At 43.6% G+C, this 20,086-nt stretch overlaps 1 protein-coding gene across 4 annotated transcripts in view; it reads right to left on the reverse strand.

The window, feature by feature from the left end:
- The window catches only part of LOC108718850 (ciliary neurotrophic factor receptor subunit alpha), a 294,616-nt gene that overhangs the window by 95,203 nt on the left and 179,327 nt on the right, over nt 1–20,086 (reverse strand). For all 4 annotated transcript variants that reach the window (XM_041570397.1, XM_018267357.2, XM_018267339.2 and 1 more), the window contains one exon: nt 9,496–9,580. In XM_041570397.1, coding sequence (XP_041426331.1) covers nt 9,496–9,580 — 85 coding nt within the window. The remainder of the gene's footprint in view (nt 1–9,495; nt 9,581–20,086) is intronic.

Consider the following 20,086-nt stretch of genomic DNA (forward strand, 5'->3'; position numbering starts at 1 on the left):
GGGCCCCCTTAGCTCATAACAAGGTTACAGATATATAGAAACATTGGGGTGTCATCCTGCTATAGTTCCAGGGGTACCCAGGGTACAAATAAACACTCACCCCAAATCTCCCCCTAACTGACCTTCAGACTGGGCCCCCTTAGCTCATAACAAGGTTACAGATATATAGAAACATTGGGGTGTCACCCTGCTATAGTTCCAGGGGTACCCAGGGTACAAATAATCACTCACCCCAAATCTCCGCCTAACTGACCTTCAGACTGGGCCCCCTTAGCTCATAACAAGGTTACAGATATATAGAAACATTGGGGTGTCACCCTGCTTTAGTTCCAGGGTACAAATAAACACTCACCCCAAATCTCCCCCTAACTGACCTTCAGACTGGGCCCCCTTAGCTCATAACAAGGTTACAGATATATAGAAACATTGGGGTGTCATCCTGCTATAGTTCCAGGGGTACCCAGGGTACAAATAAACACTCACCCCAAATCTCCGCCTAACTGACCTTCAGACTGGGCCCCCTTAGCTCATAACAAGGTTACAGATATATAGAAACATTGGGGTGTCACCCTGCTATAGTTCCAGGGGTACCCAGGGCACAAATAAACACTCACCCCAAATCTCCCCCTAACTGACCTTCAGACTGGGCCCCCTTAGCTCATAACAAGGTTACAGATATATAGAAACATTGGGGTGTCACCCTGCTTTAGTTCCAGGGTACAAATAAACACTCACCCCAAATCTCCCCCTAACTGACCTTCAGACTGGGCCCCCTTAGCTCATAACAAGGTTACAGATATATAGAAACATTGGGGTGTCACCCTGCTATAGTTCCAGGGGTACCCAGGGTACAAATAAACACTCACCCCAAATCTCCCCCTAACTGACCTTCAGACTGGGCCCCCTTAGCTCATAACAAGGTTACAGATATATAGAAACATTGGGGTGTCACCCTGCTTTAGTTCCAGGGTACAAATAAACACTCACCCCAAATCTCCCCCTAACTGACCTTCAGACTGGGCCCCCTTAGCTCATAACAAGGTTACAGATATATAGAAACATTGGGGTGTCATCCTGCTATAGTTCCAGGGGTACCCAGGGTACAAATAAACACTCACCCCAAATCTCCCCCTAACTGACCTTCAGACTGGGCCCCCTTAGCTCATAACAAGGTTACAGATATATAGAAACATTGGGGTGTCACCCTGCTATAGTTCCAGGGGTACCCAGGGTACAAATAATCACTCACCCCAAATCTCCGCCTAACTGACCTTCAGACTGGGCCCCCTTAGCTCATAACAAGGTTACAGATATATAGAAACATTGGGGTGTCACCCTGCTTTAGTTCCAGGGTACAAATAAACACTCACCCCAAATCTCCCCCTAACTGACCTTCAGACTGGGCCCCCTTAGCTCATAACAAGGTTACAGATATATAGAAACATTGGGGTGTCACCCTGCTGTAGTTCCAGGGTACAAATAAGCACTCACCCCAAATCTCCCCCTAACTGACCTTCAGATTGGGCCCCCTTAGCTCATAACAAGGTTACAGATATATAGAAACATTGGGGTGTCACCCTGCTGTAGTTCCAGGGTACAAATAAGCACTCACCCCAAATCTCCCCCTAACTGACCTTCAGACTGGGCCCCCTTAGCTCATAACAAGGTTACAGATATATAGAAACATTGGGGTGTCACCCTGCTTTAGTTCCAGGGTACAAATAAGCACTCACCCCAAATCTCCCCCTAACTGACCTTCAGATTGGGCCCCCTTAGCTCATAACAAAGTTACAGCTATATAGAAACATTGGGGCAACAGTCACCCTGCTATAGTTCCAGGGGTACCCAGGGTACAAATAAACACTCACCCCAAATCTCCCCCTAACTGGCCTTCAGACTGGGCCCCCTTAGCTCATAACAAGGTTACAGATATATAGAAACATTGGGGTGTCACCCTGCTGTAGTTCCAGGGTACAAATAAGCACTCACCCCAAATCTCCCCCTAACTGACCTTCAGACTGGGCCCCCTTAGCTCATAACAAGGTTACAGATATATAGAAACATTGGGGTGTCACCCTGCTTTAGTTCCAGGGTACAAATAAGCACTCACCCCAAATCTCCCCCTAACTGACCTTCAGATTGGGCCCCCTTAGCTCATAACAAAGTTACAGCTATATAGAAACATTGGGGCAACAGTCACCCTGCTATAGTTCCAGGGGTACCCAGGGTACAAATAAACACTCACCCCAAATCTCCCCCTAACTGGCCTTCAGACTGGGCCCCCTTAGCTCATAACAAGGTTACAGATATATAGAAACATTGGGGCAACAGTCACCCTGCTATAGTTCCAGGGGTACCCAGGGTATAAATAAACACTCACCCCAAATGTCCCCCTAACTGGCCTTCAGATTGGGCCCCCTTAGCTCATAACAAGGTTACAGATATATAGAAACATTGGGGTGTCACCCTGCTATAGTTCCAGGGGTACCCAGGGTACAAATAAACACTTACCCCAAATCTCCCCCTAACTGACCTTCAGACTGGACCCCCTTAGCTCATAACAAGGTTACAGATATATAGAAACATTGGGGTGTCACCCTGCTATAGTTCCAGGGGTACCCAGGGTACAAATAAGCACTCACCCCAAATCTCCCCCTAACTGACCTTCAGACTGGGCCCCCTTAGCTCATAACAAGGTTACAGATATATAGAAACATTGGGGTGTCACCCTGCTATAGTTCCAGGGGTACCCAGGGTACAAATAAACACTCACCCCAAATCTCCCCCTAACTGGCCTTCAGACTGGGCCCCCTTAGCTCATAACAAGGTTACAGATATATAGAAACATTGGGGTGTCACCCTGCTATAGTTCCAGGGGTACCCAGGGTACAAATAAACACTCACCCCAAATCTCCCTCTAACTGACCTTCAGGCTGGGCCCCCTTAGCTCATAACAAGGTTACAGAGATATAGAAACATTGGTGTAACAGTCAACCTGCTATAGTTCCAGGGGTACCCAGGGTACAAATAAACACTCGCCCCAAATCTCCCCCTAACTGACCTTCAGACTGGGCCCCCTTAGCTCATAACAAGGTTACAGATATAAATAAACATTGGGGTGTCACCCTGCTATAGTTCCAGGGGTACCCAGGGTACAAATAAACACTCACCCCAAATCTCCCCCTAACTGACCTTCAGACTGGGCCCCCTTAGCTCATAACAAGGTTACAGATATATAGAAACATTGGGGTGTCACCCTGCTTTAGTTCCAGGGTACAAATAAACACTCACCCCAAATCTCCCCCTAACTGACCTTCAGACTGGGCCCCCTTAGCTCATAACAAGGTTACAGATATATAGAAACATTGGGGTGTCATCCTGCTATAGTTCCAGGGGTACCCAGGGTACAAATAAACACTCACCCCAAATCTCCCCCTAACTGACCTTCAGACTGGGCCCCCTTAGCTCATAACAAGGTTACAGATATATAGAAACATTGGGGTGTCACCCTGCTATAGTTCCAGGGGTACCCAGGGTACAAATAATCACTCACCCCAAATCTCCGCCTAACTGACCTTCAGACTGGGCCCCCTTAGCTCATAACAAGGTTACAGATATATAGAAACATTGGGGTGTCACCCTGCTTTAGTTCCAGGGTACAAATAAACACTCACCCCAAATCTCCCCCTAACTGACCTTCAGACTGGGCCCCCTTAGCTCATAACAAGGTTACAGATATATAGAAACATTGGGGTGTCATCCTGCTATAGTTCCAGGGGTACCCAGGGTACAAATAAACACTCACCCCAAATCTCCGCCTAACTGACCTTCAGACTGGGCCCCCTTAGCTCATAACAAGGTTACAGATATATAGAAACATTGGGGTGTCACCCTGCTATAGTTCCAGGGGTACCCAGGGCACAAATAAACACTCACCCCAAATCTCCCCCTAACTGACCTTCAGACTGGGCCCCCTTAGCTCATAACAAGGTTACAGATATATAGAAACATTGGGGTGTCACCCTGCTTTAGTTCCAGGGTACAAATAAACACTCACCCCAAATCTCCCCCTAACTGACCTTCAGACTGGGCCCCCTTAGCTCATAACAAGGTTACAGATATATAGAAACATTGGGGTGTCACCCTGCTATAGTTCCAGGGGTACCCAGGGTACAAATAAACACTCACCCCAAATCTCCCCCTAACTGACCTTCAGACTGGGCCCCCTTAGCTCATAACAAGGTTACAGATATATAGAAACATTGGGGTGTCACCCTGCTTTAGTTCCAGGGTACAAATAAACACTCACCCCAAATCTCCCCCTAACTGACCTTCAGACTGGGCCCCCTTAGCTCATAACAAGGTTACAGATATATAGAAACATTGGGGTGTCATCCTGCTATAGTTCCAGGGGTACCCAGGGTACAAATAAACACTCACCCCAAATCTCCCCCTAACTGACCTTCAGACTGGGCCCCCTTAGCTCATAACAAGGTTACAGATATATAGAAACATTGGGGTGTCACCCTGCTATAGTTCCAGGGGTACCCAGGGTACAAATAATCACTCACCCCAAATCTCCGCCTAACTGACCTTCAGACTGGGCCCCCTTAGCTCATAACAAGGTTACAGATATATAGAAACATTGGGGTGTCACCCTGCTTTAGTTCCAGGGTACAAATAAACACTCACCCCAAATCTCCCCCTAACTGACCTTCAGACTGGGCCCCCTTAGCTCATAACAAGGTTACAGATATATAGAAACATTGGGGTGTCACCCTGCTGTAGTTCCAGGGTACAAATAAGCACTCACCCCAAATCTCCCCCTAACTGACCTTCAGATTGGGCCCCCTTAGCTCATAACAAGGTTACAGATATATAGAAACATTGGGGTGTCACCCTGCTGTAGTTCCAGGGTACAAATAAGCACTCACCCCAAATCTCCCCCTAACTGACCTTCAGACTGGGCCCCCTTAGCTCATAACAAGGTTACAGATATATAGAAACATTGGGGTGTCACCCTGCTTTAGTTCCAGGGTACAAATAAGCACTCACCCCAAATCTCCCCCTAACTGACCTTCAGATTGGGCCCCCTTAGCTCATAACAAAGTTACAGCTATATAGAAACATTGGGGCAACAGTCACCCTGCTATAGTTCCAGGGGTACCCAGGGTACAAATAAACACTCACCCCAAATCTCCCCCTAACTGGCCTTCAGACTGGGCCCCCTTAGCTCATAACAAGGTTACAGATATATAGAAACATTGGGGTGTCACCCTGCTGTAGTTCCAGGGTACAAATAAGCACTCACCCCAAATCTCCCCCTAACTGACCTTCAGACTGGGCCCCCTTAGCTCATAACAAGGTTACAGATATATAGAAACATTGGGGTGTCACCCTGCTTTAGTTCCAGGGTACAAATAAGCACTCACCCCAAATCTCCCCCTAACTGACCTTCAGATTGGGCCCCCTTAGCTCATAACAAAGTTACAGCTATATAGAAACATTGGGGCAACAGTCACCCTGCTATAGTTCCAGGGGTACCCAGGGTACAAATAAACACTCACCCCAAATCTCCCCCTAACTGGCCTTCAGACTGGGCCCCCTTAGCTCATAACAAGGTTACAGATATATAGAAACATTGGGGCAACAGTCACCCTGCTATAGTTCCAGGGGTACCCAGGGTATAAATAAACACTCACCCCAAATGTCCCCCTAACTGGCCTTCAGATTGGGCCCCCTTAGCTCATAACAAGGTTACAGATATATAGAAACATTGGGGTGTCACCCTGCTATAGTTCCAGGGGTACCCAGGGTACAAATAAGCACTCACCCCAAATCTCCCCCTAACTGACCTTCAGACTGGGCCCCCTTAGCTCATAACAAGGTTACAGATATATAGAAACATTGGGGTGTCACCCTGCTATAGTTCCAGGGGTACCCAGGGTACAAATAAACACTTACCCCAAATCTCCCCCTAACTGACCTTCAGACTGGACCCCCTTAGCTCATAACAAGGTTACAGATATATAGAAACATTGGGGTGTCACCCTGCTATAGTTCCAGGGGTACCCAGGGTACAAATAAGCACTCACCCCAAATCTCCCCCTAACTGACCTTCAGACTGGGCCCCCTTAGCTCATAACAAGGTTACAGATATATAGAAACATTGGGGTGTCACCCTGCTATAGTTCCAGGGGTACCCAGGGTACAAATAAAATCTCACCCCAAATCTCCCCCTAACTGGCCTTCAGACTGGGCCCCCTTAGCTCATAACAAGGTTACAGATATATAGAAACATTGGGGTGTCACCCTGCTATAGTTCCAGGGGTACCCAGGGTACAAATAAACACTCACCCCAAATCTCCCTCTAACTGACCTTCAGACTGGGCCCCCTTAGCTCATAACAAGGTTACAGATATATAGAAACATTGGTGTAACAGTCAACCTGCTATAGTTCCAGGGGTACCCAGGGTACAAATAAGCACTCACCCCAAATCTCCCCCTAACTGACCTTCAGACTGGGCCCCCTTAGCTCATAACAAGGTTACAGATATATAGAAACATTGGGGTGTCACCCTGCTATAGTTCCAGGGGTACCCAGGGTACAAATAAACACTCACCCCAAATCTCCCCCTAACTGGCCTTCAGACTGGGCCCCCTTAGCTCATAACAAGGTTACAGATATATAGAAACATTGGGGTGTCACCCTGCTATAGTTCCAGGGGTACCCAGGGTACAAATAAACACTCACCCCAAATCTCCCTCTAACTGACCTTCAGACTGGGCCCCCTTAGCTCATAACAAGGTTACAGATATATAGAAACATTGGGGTGTCACCCTGCTATAGTTCCAGGGGTACCCAGGGTACAAATAAGCACTCACCCCAAATCTCCCCCTAACTGACCTTCAGACTGGGCCCCCTTAGCTCATAACAAGGTTACAGATATATAGAAACATTGGTGTAACAGTCAACCTGCTATAGTTCCAGGGGTACCCAGGGTACAAATAAGCACTCACCCCAAATCTCCCCCTAACTGACCTTCAGACTGGGCCCCCTTAGCTCATAACAAGGTTACAGATATATAGAAACATTGGGGTGTCACCCTGCTATAGTTCCAGGGGTGCTGCAAAGGACAGTAAAGGACACAGGGAACATTACTGATTGGTTGGCAGAAGATGTTTTCTTTGCCCTTCTACATTTTTTTCCATTTTATCTGCTCATTATTGGGCCCTGTGAGGAAACTGTCGGAGATATTTCCTTCCTATTTATTGATCGGGATAATGGGCACAATCAGGAAACCTCTCCCCACGTGTCATTTATCTTCCGTGCATTTGTGGCTAATGACAGCATGGAGTGGGCACAAGCCTGTCCCAGTACTTCTGGCAGCATTTACCCACTTGCCTGCTGTATAAGGGGACCTGTGATATATACAGGGCTATTAACTATCTCACTGCTGACAAGCGTAACATTTAAACCTGTATAGCACTCACATGTGCACAGACACTATGGCAGAGAGAGTTGGAGTCGGAATATTCAGTGACTGGTTACAGAGATGGTTTAACATCGACACTTTTAGCTTATTTTACTGCATAGTTGTCCCATAAACTGACAGAATCATAATTTGGATGGTTGTTGAAAACGATGAATTAAAGTCACTTGGTCTAATGAAGCTGCAAGTGTTCTCTTCCCCATACAAGTGCTGTATAGTGAATATAGCAGGTTTATCTAGTAAGCCGTCCAGACTCCATATCCATCAGACTGTGACATCACAGAGGGAAAGAATAAGTAAGAACATGTACCCCAACTCTCTCACCCCCCCCCCCAGAGATTCCAGCAGGGAAAGTGACCAATGAATGCAGTGTGAATGGGTACATAGAATAACATGGGGGGACTCTATAAAGATTTTGCTGCACGACCCTGTAACCTTGGATATATTTCACTGACCCGGCATGAACCCACCCACCCTGGTATTGTCACACCCCAAGGGAAAAAGAGAAGAAAAAAAAAACTCCAGTGGGAGTTCATACGGTTCCTATAGGTCTGTACCGGTCCAAAGCAACTTAAAGGAATACTGTCATGGTAAAAAAGAAAATTCAGTTAATAGTGCTGTTCCAGCAGAATTCTGCACTGAAATCCATTTCTCAAAAGAGCAAACAGATTTTTTTTATTTTCAATTTTGAAATACGACATAGGGCTGGTCATATTGTCAATTTCCCAGCTGCCCCCAGTCATGTGACTTGTGCTCTGATAAACTTCCATCACTCTTTACTGCTGTACTGCAAGTTGGAGTGATATCACCCCTCCCCCCAGCAGCCTAACAACAGAACAATGGGAAGGTAACCAGATAGCAGCTCCCTAACATAAGATAACAGCTGCCTGGTAGATCTAAGAACAACACTCAATAGTAAAATCCAGGTCCCACTGAGACACATTCAGTTACATTGAGTAGGAGAAACAACAGGCTGCCAGAAAGCAGTTCCATCCTAAAGTGCTGGCTCTTTCTGAAATCACATGACCAGGCAAAATGACCTGAGATGCACCTACACACCAATATTACAACTAAATACACTTGCTGGTTCAGGAATGACATTTTATATTGTACAGTCAATTATTTGCAGTGTAAACAGTGTCATTTAGAAATAAAAACGACATCATAAAAATAATGACAGAATCCCTTTAAAAAGCAAAGTCACCAGTTCTACCCCTATAGGCGACTACATTGGGGTACAGGGAGTTATGGGCATAGACACACTGCAGAGCTCATTAGAAATGATTGTTACGTTGTATCACAAACAGTGTGACAACTGCCTAGAGCCACACACAGGGCTCCCAGGAGCAGCACAGACAGACTGCAGTCGAGACACCATTGAGTATATGGCCCCTCCCTTGGGATTCCCAGCACTTTCATTACATCATTTTGGCATTTTAAGCGTCTGGCCCAGCAGAGAATTTTCAGGGCTCTTTATTATTATCCCTACAGGCGATATCACATTCACACAACCCCATGATGGGTAATATCTGCTATAAGAGAATGCAGTTTGTATGTCTGTCCCCCAGTACTCTGGTTTAGATGGTAAGCTCCTAGGCCAGGACTGATGGAACTGGTTCTGCACAATTATATAAGAAACGTTACAGTCTATATGATACAGAGGTTACAGCACTTCAGAGGGGGAGCCACAGGGCTGCTGGGAGTTGTACGGAGCTGCAGGATAAATAGTGACGGAACTAGAGAGTGTGGTTTAAGTTGAAGGGCTAGAAAAGTGAAGATATTGAAGCCAATAAGAAGACTTGTGAGCCCCCCATACACAACTAACAGTTTTACAGTCTCATAGCCGGGTCCCACCCCCCACGGATGTGCTACATGTTTCCATTTAGATGGAAGATCTGAAACGGGTTAGCAGCCTCTGGAGCCCCCTGTGATGAGGTTAAACGGTGATGATGAAGACTGATCCCCCCCACAGCCCGGTCACATGACAAGACATTGCACTTACCCTGGCCACGTCGCTGAGCCGATACCATCATCATCATCATCGCTGCCAGAATAACACAACAGGCTGAGGTCACAGGATTTGCCATCTGTTTGAGGGACACAAAATAGGGAGGAGTTAGGGGGTGTCAGTTAGGAGTTAGGGGGCAGAGAAGGAGCAGCATTGTCCCCTAATACTGGGGACCTCTGTGCATCACCAGTGAGGAATCTGCATGATATTACACACAAGGGGAGAGCTGGGGAGTTAATGATCTGGGCTGGACGCTGACGTCTCACACGGAGATGCTTGTGCAGGAGGAGCGCCAGTTAGACAGACTGACAGACACCACAATGCCCTCCTACAGGCACTCACTCTCTCTCTGCTACTGGGGCATCTGTGCATGGGCTCAGCAATCAGCAGGGGCAAGGAGAATAACCTCTTACCTCTTTATAGCCTCATCCACCCCCTTATAGCCTCGTCCATTCCCTTAAAGCCTCACCCATCCCCTTATAGCCTTATCCATCACCTCAAAGTCTCATCCCCTATTAGCCTTATCCCCTTATAGGCTCATCCATTCCCTTATAGCCTCGTCCATTCCCTTATAGGCTCACCCATTCCCTTATAGCCTCATCCATTCCCTTATAGGCTCATCCATTCCCTTATAGGCTCATCCATCACTTTCTAGTCTCATCCATTTATAGCCTTATCCCCTTACAGCCACATCCATCCCCTTATAGCCTCATCCATCCCCTTATAGTCTCATCCATCTTCTTATAGTCTCATCCATCTTCTTATAGTCTCATCCCCTTATAGCCTTATCCATCCCCACCTCAGTGACCTTGAGCCTGAGCTCACAAGCAGGGCAGCCATCAGGGGGTACAATTGCAAGGGAGGCATTATATCGGAGGGTCCTGCAAACTAATAAAGGTATGGAATCTATTACCCGGAAACCTTTAGCCAAAAAAACTCCATTTTATCCACATAAGCCACATTTTTTAAAATAATTTCCTTTTTCTGTGTAAAACCAGCCTATTGGGTTTATTTAATGTTTACATGATTTTCTAGTAGACTTAAGGTATGAAGATCCAAATTACAGAAAGATATGTTTTCCGGAAAACCCTGTGTTCCCAGTATTCTGGATACAACATATACATAGTATGTGACAGGGAGGTGTAGGCAATATCGTGTATGTGTAATAAGGTGGGAAGGGGGTGTAACTGTGGGATAATGTGTATAGTAAGGCAAGATGGTAACAAGGGAACAAGTCAAGGGGCCAATGGGCTGCTACATAATATAGTTTAAAGTTGTTCACCTTCCAAACACTTTTTTCAGTTCAGTTGTTTTCAGGTTATTCCCCAGAAATAAAGACTTTTTTCAATTACTTTCCATTTTTTAATTTTTAATGTTTTTCCAAAATCTAAGTTTAAAGTTGAATGTTGGTGTCTCTGGTGTTTGAGTCTGACAGCTCAGTAATTCAGGTGCAGACTCTGAACTGTTACAATTTTACAACATTGAGTTGATCCATTTCTCAGCAGCATCTCTGGAGTATCAGTAACTATTGTATCAATTCTAACCTGTAATGAAACTCAGGGATTCTGCTCAGCAGGTACAAAGATAAGAAATGGATCAACTAAATGTGTCAATTTGGAACAGTTTACAGGGTCGGCGACCCCCCTCCCAGAGCTGCTTCAGAAGGTGAAAAATGACACTTTTTATTAGAAAAAAAAATTAGAAAATTAGAAAACCGGTCACACCTAGAAAATAGAAAATAATTGGGGAAAAAAGTGGTTATTTCTGGTGATCTGTCTGAAATCAAGTAAACTGAAAAAAGTGTTGGAAGTTGAACAAAACCTTTAACAGCTGGAGGGCTCCACATTGCAGGCCCCCACATACGTGGCCTATATTAGTATTAGTGTAGTGGGGCCAGAAAGCCTTTGTACCAGGTGTTTTATTTATAATACTTCTAATATCCATGAATACTGAACCAAACATATAGTGTGAGCAGCCAAGTAGCTTCTTCTGTAGGACGTTCCCAGTCTCCCCGCAGCTCTGCACAGAGACATTTCATTTTCATAACAACGTGCGGGTGAGAGAAAATCCAGGGATTAGCCCCACTGCCGACCTCCCAAGCGCAGCATCACCCATAGAATTCATTTTTTCACCCCTGATATAATCCCTTGTCCTATTAGTGGGACACTGGCCCGCAGCTTGCTTGCACTTCTCCTCACAATGCCAGATCTTCTGCTGCCAACGTTCATGTGCAATTATTATTGCTAAATCCATTTATCTGATTGGAGCGTAATTGCTAATCCCTTAAATAAAGAGACAATCCCATGTGCTTTCACTACAGGGGCCCAATCCCTGAGAAGGGGCCAAGCACAGCCGGGGATACTGGTTATTTAATGTACAGACTTGTAAAGGGACAGTGTCACACAACACAATTAATAAGGGGGATTTATTCAGAAGCTCACCATACAATTAGCTTATAGTATATCGTATATATAAACGATATACTATATATATATGTATATATAGTATATAGTTTATTCACATTGATTTAGCTGCATTGTCTTGTTTCTAGGGGGCAAATTAACTAAAGGGTGAAGTGACTAACGCGGGCAAAAATTGGCGTAATTTCACTAGCGAAAGAGATAGACTCTAGCGGTACTTCGCTCCCTGACACCTGGCGAATTTTTGCTCTGGTGAATGGATGAAATTCACTAAGATTTTGTGGATTTGATTGAACGTTACCTCTTGCGCCAGACTTGCCTTCAGGGCCGGATTTACATAGAGGGCGCCCCTAGGCCTCTATCGTTCGTCACCCCCATCCCCTCCCTTTAATTAACTCAAATTTTCATCATCGGGACCGGAGCAATGGGATTGGTGCATGGGAGATTTAAAAAACTATGTCCTGCTCATCCCCCATTTCTGAACCAATGTGGGTGTGGTTGGGCATCATGCCGCCCCCTAAAATCCTGCCGCCCTAGGCCCGGGCCTTGGTGGCCTCTCCCCAAATCCAGCCCTGCTTGCCTTTGCCACCTCAGACCAGACGAAGTGCATAGGTAGATAGGAGTTCCTTAAAAAATAGCAGAAACATTTTTCTAAGTCCCAAAAAACGCTGGCGTCTTTTCCTTTTTCAGGGTGATAGGCTGCAAAAGAGCGTACATTTTTTTTGGGTGTAACCGGCTTCCCACTGGGCTCATGTGTAGGTCAATATAACAACTTTATTTTCCCTGGGCTTGTGTAGTGTAATGTATTTGCTGCAACATATACGTCCATTCAACTTTAACTTCCCACTGTATGCAAATTAGCCAACGCTAGCGCGATTTTGCTTCGCTTGGCCACGCCTAGCAAAGTGTTGCGCTGTGAGCAAAGCCGGCGTTGGCGAGTTTTCGGGGGTTAGTGAATTTGCCCCTAGGCTCCTTGACTGTAGCAACCGGGCAAAATGAAGGAATAATATAAGAGGGACCAGATAGAGAATGATGAGCAATAAAACTAATAACCCGTTTTTGACCTTTTTATTTTTACTTTAGCTGCCACATCAGCTGCCTGCATGGCTAATTAGCATGCTGCAGACTGAACTGATTTATGTGCAGCCATGCATCTAAATGGAATGCTAATTAGCCCATGCAGGTTGTGGATTCCATTTGTGCCCAGATTTAAAGGGGTGAGGTGGCAACCCTAGGATCAATGGTGCCAGGGCTGACAGTTTCAGGAGTACCCACACTCACAGGGAGCAAACTCAGAGCAATTTTCAGATGTTTTGCTCCAGTTGAAAAACCTTGGCTGGAATTTGCCCCGTGAGCCATTAATCTGAAACACCCGCATGGCTAATTAGCAGTTAAATGATTTGCTCTATGTACTGAAATCCACTGCAGTCTGCGGCGTGCATCTGAAAACATTGCTAATTAGCCATCTGGCATGTGGATTTGATTGGTGCCCTGTTTATGAGAAGGAAACCACAGGTTATTCTGTAGCAACATAATGTTCAGCAGGGATGGCAAAGCTGTTAGTCTCACCTCTACTTTCAATACAACTCCCAGCATCACTGTACCAGCACCATATACTGATAAGCAACTCCCAGCAGCCCTATAGCAGCACCAAATACTGATATACAACTCCCAGCAGCCCCGTACCAGCACCAAATACTGATATACAACTCCCAGCATCACTGTACCAGCACCATATACTGATAAGCAACTCCCAGCAGCCCTATAGCAGCACCAAATACTGATATACAACTCCCAGCATCCCCGTACCAGCACCAAATACTGATATACAACTCCCAGCATCCCTGTACCAGCACCATATACTGATATACAACTCCCAGCATCCCTGTACCAGCACCAAATCCTGATATACAAGTCCCAGCATCCCTGTACCAGCACCAAATACTGATACACAACTCCCAGCATCCCTGTACAAGCACCATATACTGACATACAACTCCCAGCATCCCCGTACCAGCCCCAAATACTGATATACAACTCCCAGCAGCCCCGTACCAGCACCAAATACTGATATACAACTCCCAGCATCACTGTACCAGCACCATATACTGATAAGCAACTCCCAGCAGCCCGATAGCAGCACCAAATACTGATATACAACTCCAAGCATCCCCATAATAGCACCAAATACTGATATACAACTCCCAGCATCCCTGTACCAGCACCAAATACTGATATACAACTCCCAGAATCCCTGTACCACCAACATATACTGATATACAACTCCCAGCATCCCCGTACCAGCCCCAAATACTGACATACAACTCCCAGCATCCCCGTACCAGCCCCAAATACTGACATACAACTCCCAGAATCCCTGTACCACCAACATATACTGATATAGAATTCCAAGGTCACATAGATTGCACTTGTTCTATAAGCGCATGCTGCAGGCTGCAATGGTTTGTGTGCAATATGTACCCCAATATTTACTTGTTAATATGTACCCCAGTATTTACTTGTTAATATGTACCCCAGTATTTACTTGTTAATATGTACCCCAATGTTTACTTGTTAATATGTACCCCAATATTTACTTGTTAATATGTACCCCAGTATTTACTTGTTAATATGTACCCCAGTATTTACTTGTTAATATGTACCCCAATGTTTACTTGTTAATATGTACCCCAATATTTACTTGTTAATATGTACCCCAGTATTTACTTGTTAATATGTACCCCAGTATTTACTTGTTAATATGTACCCCAGTATTTACTTGTTAATATGTACCCCAGTATTTACTTGTTAATATGTACCCCGATGTTTACTTGTTAATATGTACCCCAATATTTACTTGTTAATATGTACCCCAATGTTTACTTGTTAATATGTACCCCAATATTTACTTGTTAATATGTACCCCAATATTTACTTGTTAATATGTACCCCAATATTTACTTGTTAATATGTTCCCCAATGTTTACTTGTTAATATGTACCCCAATATTTACTTGTTAATATGTACCCCAATATTTACTTGTTAATATGTACCCCAATATTTACTTGTTAATATGTACCCCAATATTTACTTGTTACTTGCAGGACTTTGGAATCAGGAAATGACATCATTTGACAGTGTTGCTAAAATGAACATTTAGAAATGAAACAATATAAGAAATGGGGCCCTAAGCACCTGAAGCCTCCATCACTGTGACGTCCAATCACACATCAGTGATCACAGCACATACCAAAGCAGGTCGCCCGGGGGGGGAATGATTTGTAACAGGCGCAGTGATATTGACATTCCAGTGTGGCAGCACCTGTCAGACTCCCGTCACTCCAATGAAACGTTCCTCACAGCTCTCACCTACACGGCGGGGCCCCAAATGTCTGACTCACACAAACACATCCTGAGACTGGCAGGTTTAACAGGACGACTCCCCCATTGCTGTGCAACATTATCCATCATCATCATCATTAAAAGGGGAAATAAACAGACTGTTAGACATCCACATTGGTCAATATATAGTCGTTAAAAGGGGTGGTCCACCTTTATGTTAGTCTGTTATAGAATGGCTAATTCCAAGCAACCGTTTATTTTCTCTACAATTTATTTATTTTTTCAGAGTTTTTGAATTATTTGCCTTCTTCTGACTCTTTCCTGCTTTCAAGTGGGGGTCACTGACCCCATCTAAAAAAACAAATGTTCTGTAAGTCTACAAATTTATAGTTAATGTTACTTTTTATTACTCATCTTTCTATTCAGGCCTCTCATTTATATTCCAGTCTCTTATTCAACTAAATACATGGTTGCTTGGGTAATTTGCACTATAGCAACCAGGTTACTGACATTGCAAACTGGAGAGCTGCTGAATAAAATGCTAAATAACTCAAAAACCACAAATAATAAAAAAAATATTTGTCTCAGAATATCACTGTCTACATCATACTTAAAATAAACTCAAAGGAGAACAAACCCTTCAAAAATAGACCATTTTCTATTGAGGCTTTGCTAAACCAGTCATATTAAAGGGGATATAAACCTAAAAGTGTTTACCTAATGAAATTCTGAAGAAATAGTATATTTTTAATATACATTCATTTACTGTCTGTGTGTATATGATATGGGGGTGTCTATATATTATACACTTACTGTCTGTGTGTATATGATATGGGGGTGTCTATATATTATACAGTTACTGTCTGTGTGTATATGATATGGGGGTGTCTATATATTATACACTTACTGTCTGTGTGTATATGATATGGGGGTGTCTATATATTATACAGTTACTGTCTGTGTGTATATGATATGGGGGTGTCTATATATTATACACTTACTGTCTGTGTGTATATGATATGGGGGTGTCTATATATTATACACTTACTGTCTGTGTGTATATGATATGGGGGTGTCTATATATTATACAGTTACTGTCTGTGTGTATATGATATGGGGGTGTCTATATATTATACACTTACTGTCTGTGTGTATATGATATGGGGGTGTCTATATATTATACACTTACTGTCTGTGTGTATATGATATGGGGGTGTCTATATATTATACACTTACTGTCTGTGTGTATATGATATTTAAGTCTTTTAAGTAAAATCTGACAGTTTGGAAGATGTAGAAGTCTAATCCCTGCATGAAAATCTTGCCCTTAGCTCTAACCCCATCACTCACCCCGTCTCAGGTATTTCCCTCATTACTCGGCCATCAACAACATCCTCATCAACTTAAACGCTGTGTATAAGTATTTGTTTGTCCCCCCAGGCCAAAAGCAGAGAGAGAGAGAGAGAGAGAGAGAGAGAGAGAAAGCTCAGGCGATTACGGCTTTAATAAACCTTTTCCTGCAAACTTTACCTGTCGGCTCCCAGACATTTGGACTTGAAAAGCTCTTTTTAATCTTATTTGAATGGCGACTGTCAGCAGAACGATTAAGTCGTCTCTTGCCGCGTCCGAGAGGAGATTTACTCCCCAACTTTGCTGCATATTAAGGAGGTTCCTGCTGGTATAGACAGTGTGTATATATATATATATATATATATATATATATATATATATATATATATATATATATATATATATATATATATATATATATGAGATATCGCTCATCTGGAAAGGGCACAGTTATGCAGCTCCTTACTGAATGGGCATAAATGTTCCCTGGCTGATTGTCCTGAATCAACTAAATGTTCATTTTCATTCCTCTAAATCCACTCGGATCAGCACCAGGTTGATTTAATCACTTTATACTCACCCATCCCCTCAGCACAGAAAAGGGATTTAATGCAAGTAATGGAGAGACTAAATATACAACACGGGAGGCACATTTATCAAAGGTCAAATTTTAAATTCATATGAGTTTTTTTAAACTCCCTTAAATTCAAATATACAGTAGAACCCCCCAGTTTTACGTGTTTCAGAAGACCAGAAAAAACTGGTGTAAAATCCATGAAAGTGTAAAATCAGGGAAATGTATTATGTATAATATATAGGTGGGACCCCAAAACAACAATGTAAAATAAGAGAAAACTTTAAATCAGGGGATGTAAAATGGGGGTTCTACTGTACTCGAAATTTGACTGGGGGTTATTTAAGAAAAAAAAACGAGTATCTAAAACTCAGACTAATTTTACCTGCCCGAAAACTCAAATTGAACGCGACCAAACTCGAAAAAAACTCGAATGTCAGGAAGGCTACAAACAACTCCAGGTTGGTCACTGGGTCTCTCCCATTGGCTTATACATGAATTCAGAAGGTTTTAGGTGGCGAATAGTCGAATTCAAATTCTTAAAAGGCCAGGGTTTGATAAATATCGAAAAGCAAATTCTAATTTTGTTTAAAAAAAAAACCTCGAATTGAGTTTGGACAGTTTTGGCCATAAAAACAACTTGAAAATTTGAATTTTCAATTCGACCCTTAATAAATCTGCCCCATAGTTAATTAAGCACAATACTGACCCAGTGAGTTTATAATCTAAATGTGGCAGAAACTTTTCTATTGGCTCCCTAGGCATTTTGGGAATTGTAGTCTATCGTCAGCTGGGAAAGTTCCTTTATTTCCCAAAAACAGCTTTAATGTTAATGAGTCTGGGAAGCTGATGTACCCCAGTTTTTCCAAGTGTAACCTTCCCTTTTGTGACTCGGCAACAGGGTCAGGGGCCTGCCGGGCCCCCAGGGAAAAAATATGGGGGGCCCCAAACTTTGTGGGCCCCTAGGCCTACGCCATTCCTCCCAATTGTCCTGTTTTTCGCAGGACAGTCCCAGCTCAGCCCACAGTCCTAAATTGTTACTGAAATGTCCCGACTTTCTCTCTGATCTCCAGCACTGAACAGCTAGAAAAAGATACCAAGTTTGCAACTTAATTAAGAGCAGCTGCACTTAGATACATTTGTAACAATTTAAGAAAAGCAAAGAAACAATTGTAACAATTTAAGATAAGCAGGTCTCTTGGGGAAACTGTGACTTGCAGCTTAAAGGGCAATTCACCTTCATAAGCAAAACTGTAATAACACATAAAACCTAAATCTAAAATCCCCAGAAATGAGTTCAAACTTTTCATAACTTGCCAAATTTGTAAATTGAATGAGGTATTTAAGGGTGTGGCCATAAAATGGGCAAGGTCAAAAAAATTCACCTAGGGGCAGATTTATCAAGGATTGAATTTCGAGGGTTAAAAAACCCTCGAAGTAAAATCCTTAGAATTCGAATTTATCGCAAAAGCTTCGAACGATTTTTAGCGGCCGATCGAAGGATTTTTATTCCACCAAAAAAAACGTAGAAAAGTGCTGGGGAAGGTCCCCATAGGCTAACATTGGACTTCGGTAGCTTTAAGTTGGCGAAGTATGAAGTCGAAGTTTTTTGTTAAAGAGACAGTACTTTGATTATCGAATGGTCGAGCGATTTTTACTTCGAATGGTTCGAATCATTCGATTCGACCGAATTTGATCGTATTTGATCGTATATGACCAATTTGATGGTCGAAGTACCCAAAAAATTACTTTGAATATTTTTTGATTCGAACTATTCACTCAAGCTTAGTAAATCTGCCCCCTAGTTCTGCACAGCAAATCTTTTTGTTCCTCTTTCTATTTTACAAATGTTGGGAGGAATGCTAGCTCTTATTAATTTGCCACCATCTGTCAATCATAAAAAGTTGTACCAGTCAATGGCTGCCCAGCCCATTGTGTCACTGTTATTAGGGTGGGGGTAAGGAGACAAAAAGTTGCCCAACATTGTTTGTACCTCTTAAGGGGTACTATAATTTTAAGTTAACTTTTATTATGTTATAGAATGGCCAGATCTTAGCAGCTTTTCAATTGGTCTTCATTTTTTTTTTATTTCGTATAGTTTTCAAATTATTTGCCTGTTGACTCAAACCACTGCCTGGTTGCTAGGGTAATTTAATTTTTTCAAATACAACTGTTAATTTTGATATTTATTTTTGGGGGCTCTTTTCTACTGTTGGGGGGATGTTGACCCTTCCTGGTGGACCTCAGGCACCCCAGTCCGACACTGACCGGCAGGAAGCTCGTTTCAAGAGAGTTACCTGCCATTATGATCCCTGTGCTAAATTATCTCAGCTCAGCTCCCCACTTGCCAACAGCAGGGTGACAATGGGCATGGCTTTCCCCTCTAATGGCAAAATGTATTCACCTCTCCCGAGATCACAGAATCCACCTCTATTTATGATTTTGAATTCATTCCTGTTCTTCTGGCACCACACAACCCCATCTGTGCCCTGGTACCCCTGGAACTATAGCAGGGTGACTGTTACCCCAATGTTTCTATATCTCTGTAACCTTGTTATGAGCTAAGGGGGCCCAGTCTGAAGGTCAGTTAGGGGGAGATTTGGGGTGAGTGTTTATTTGTACCCTGGGTACCCCTGGAACTATAGCAGGGTGACTGTTACCCCAATGTTTCTATATCTCTGTAACCTTGTTATGAGCTAAGGGGGCCCAGTCTGAAGGTCAGTTAGGGGGAGATTTGGGGTGAGTGTTTATTTGTGCCCTGGGTACCCCTGGAACTATAGCAGGGTGACACCCCAATGTTTCTATATATCTGTAACCTTGTTATGAGCTAAGGGGGCCCAGTCTGAAGGTCAGTTAGGGGGAGATTTGGGGTGAGTGTTTATTTGTACCCTGGGTACCC

The sequence above is a fragment of the Xenopus laevis genome, chromosome 1L (genome assembly GCF_017654675.1).
Source record: "Xenopus laevis strain J_2021 chromosome 1L, Xenopus_laevis_v10.1, whole genome shotgun sequence".
Lineage (NCBI taxonomy): Eukaryota > Metazoa > Chordata > Amphibia > Anura > Pipidae > Xenopus > Xenopus laevis.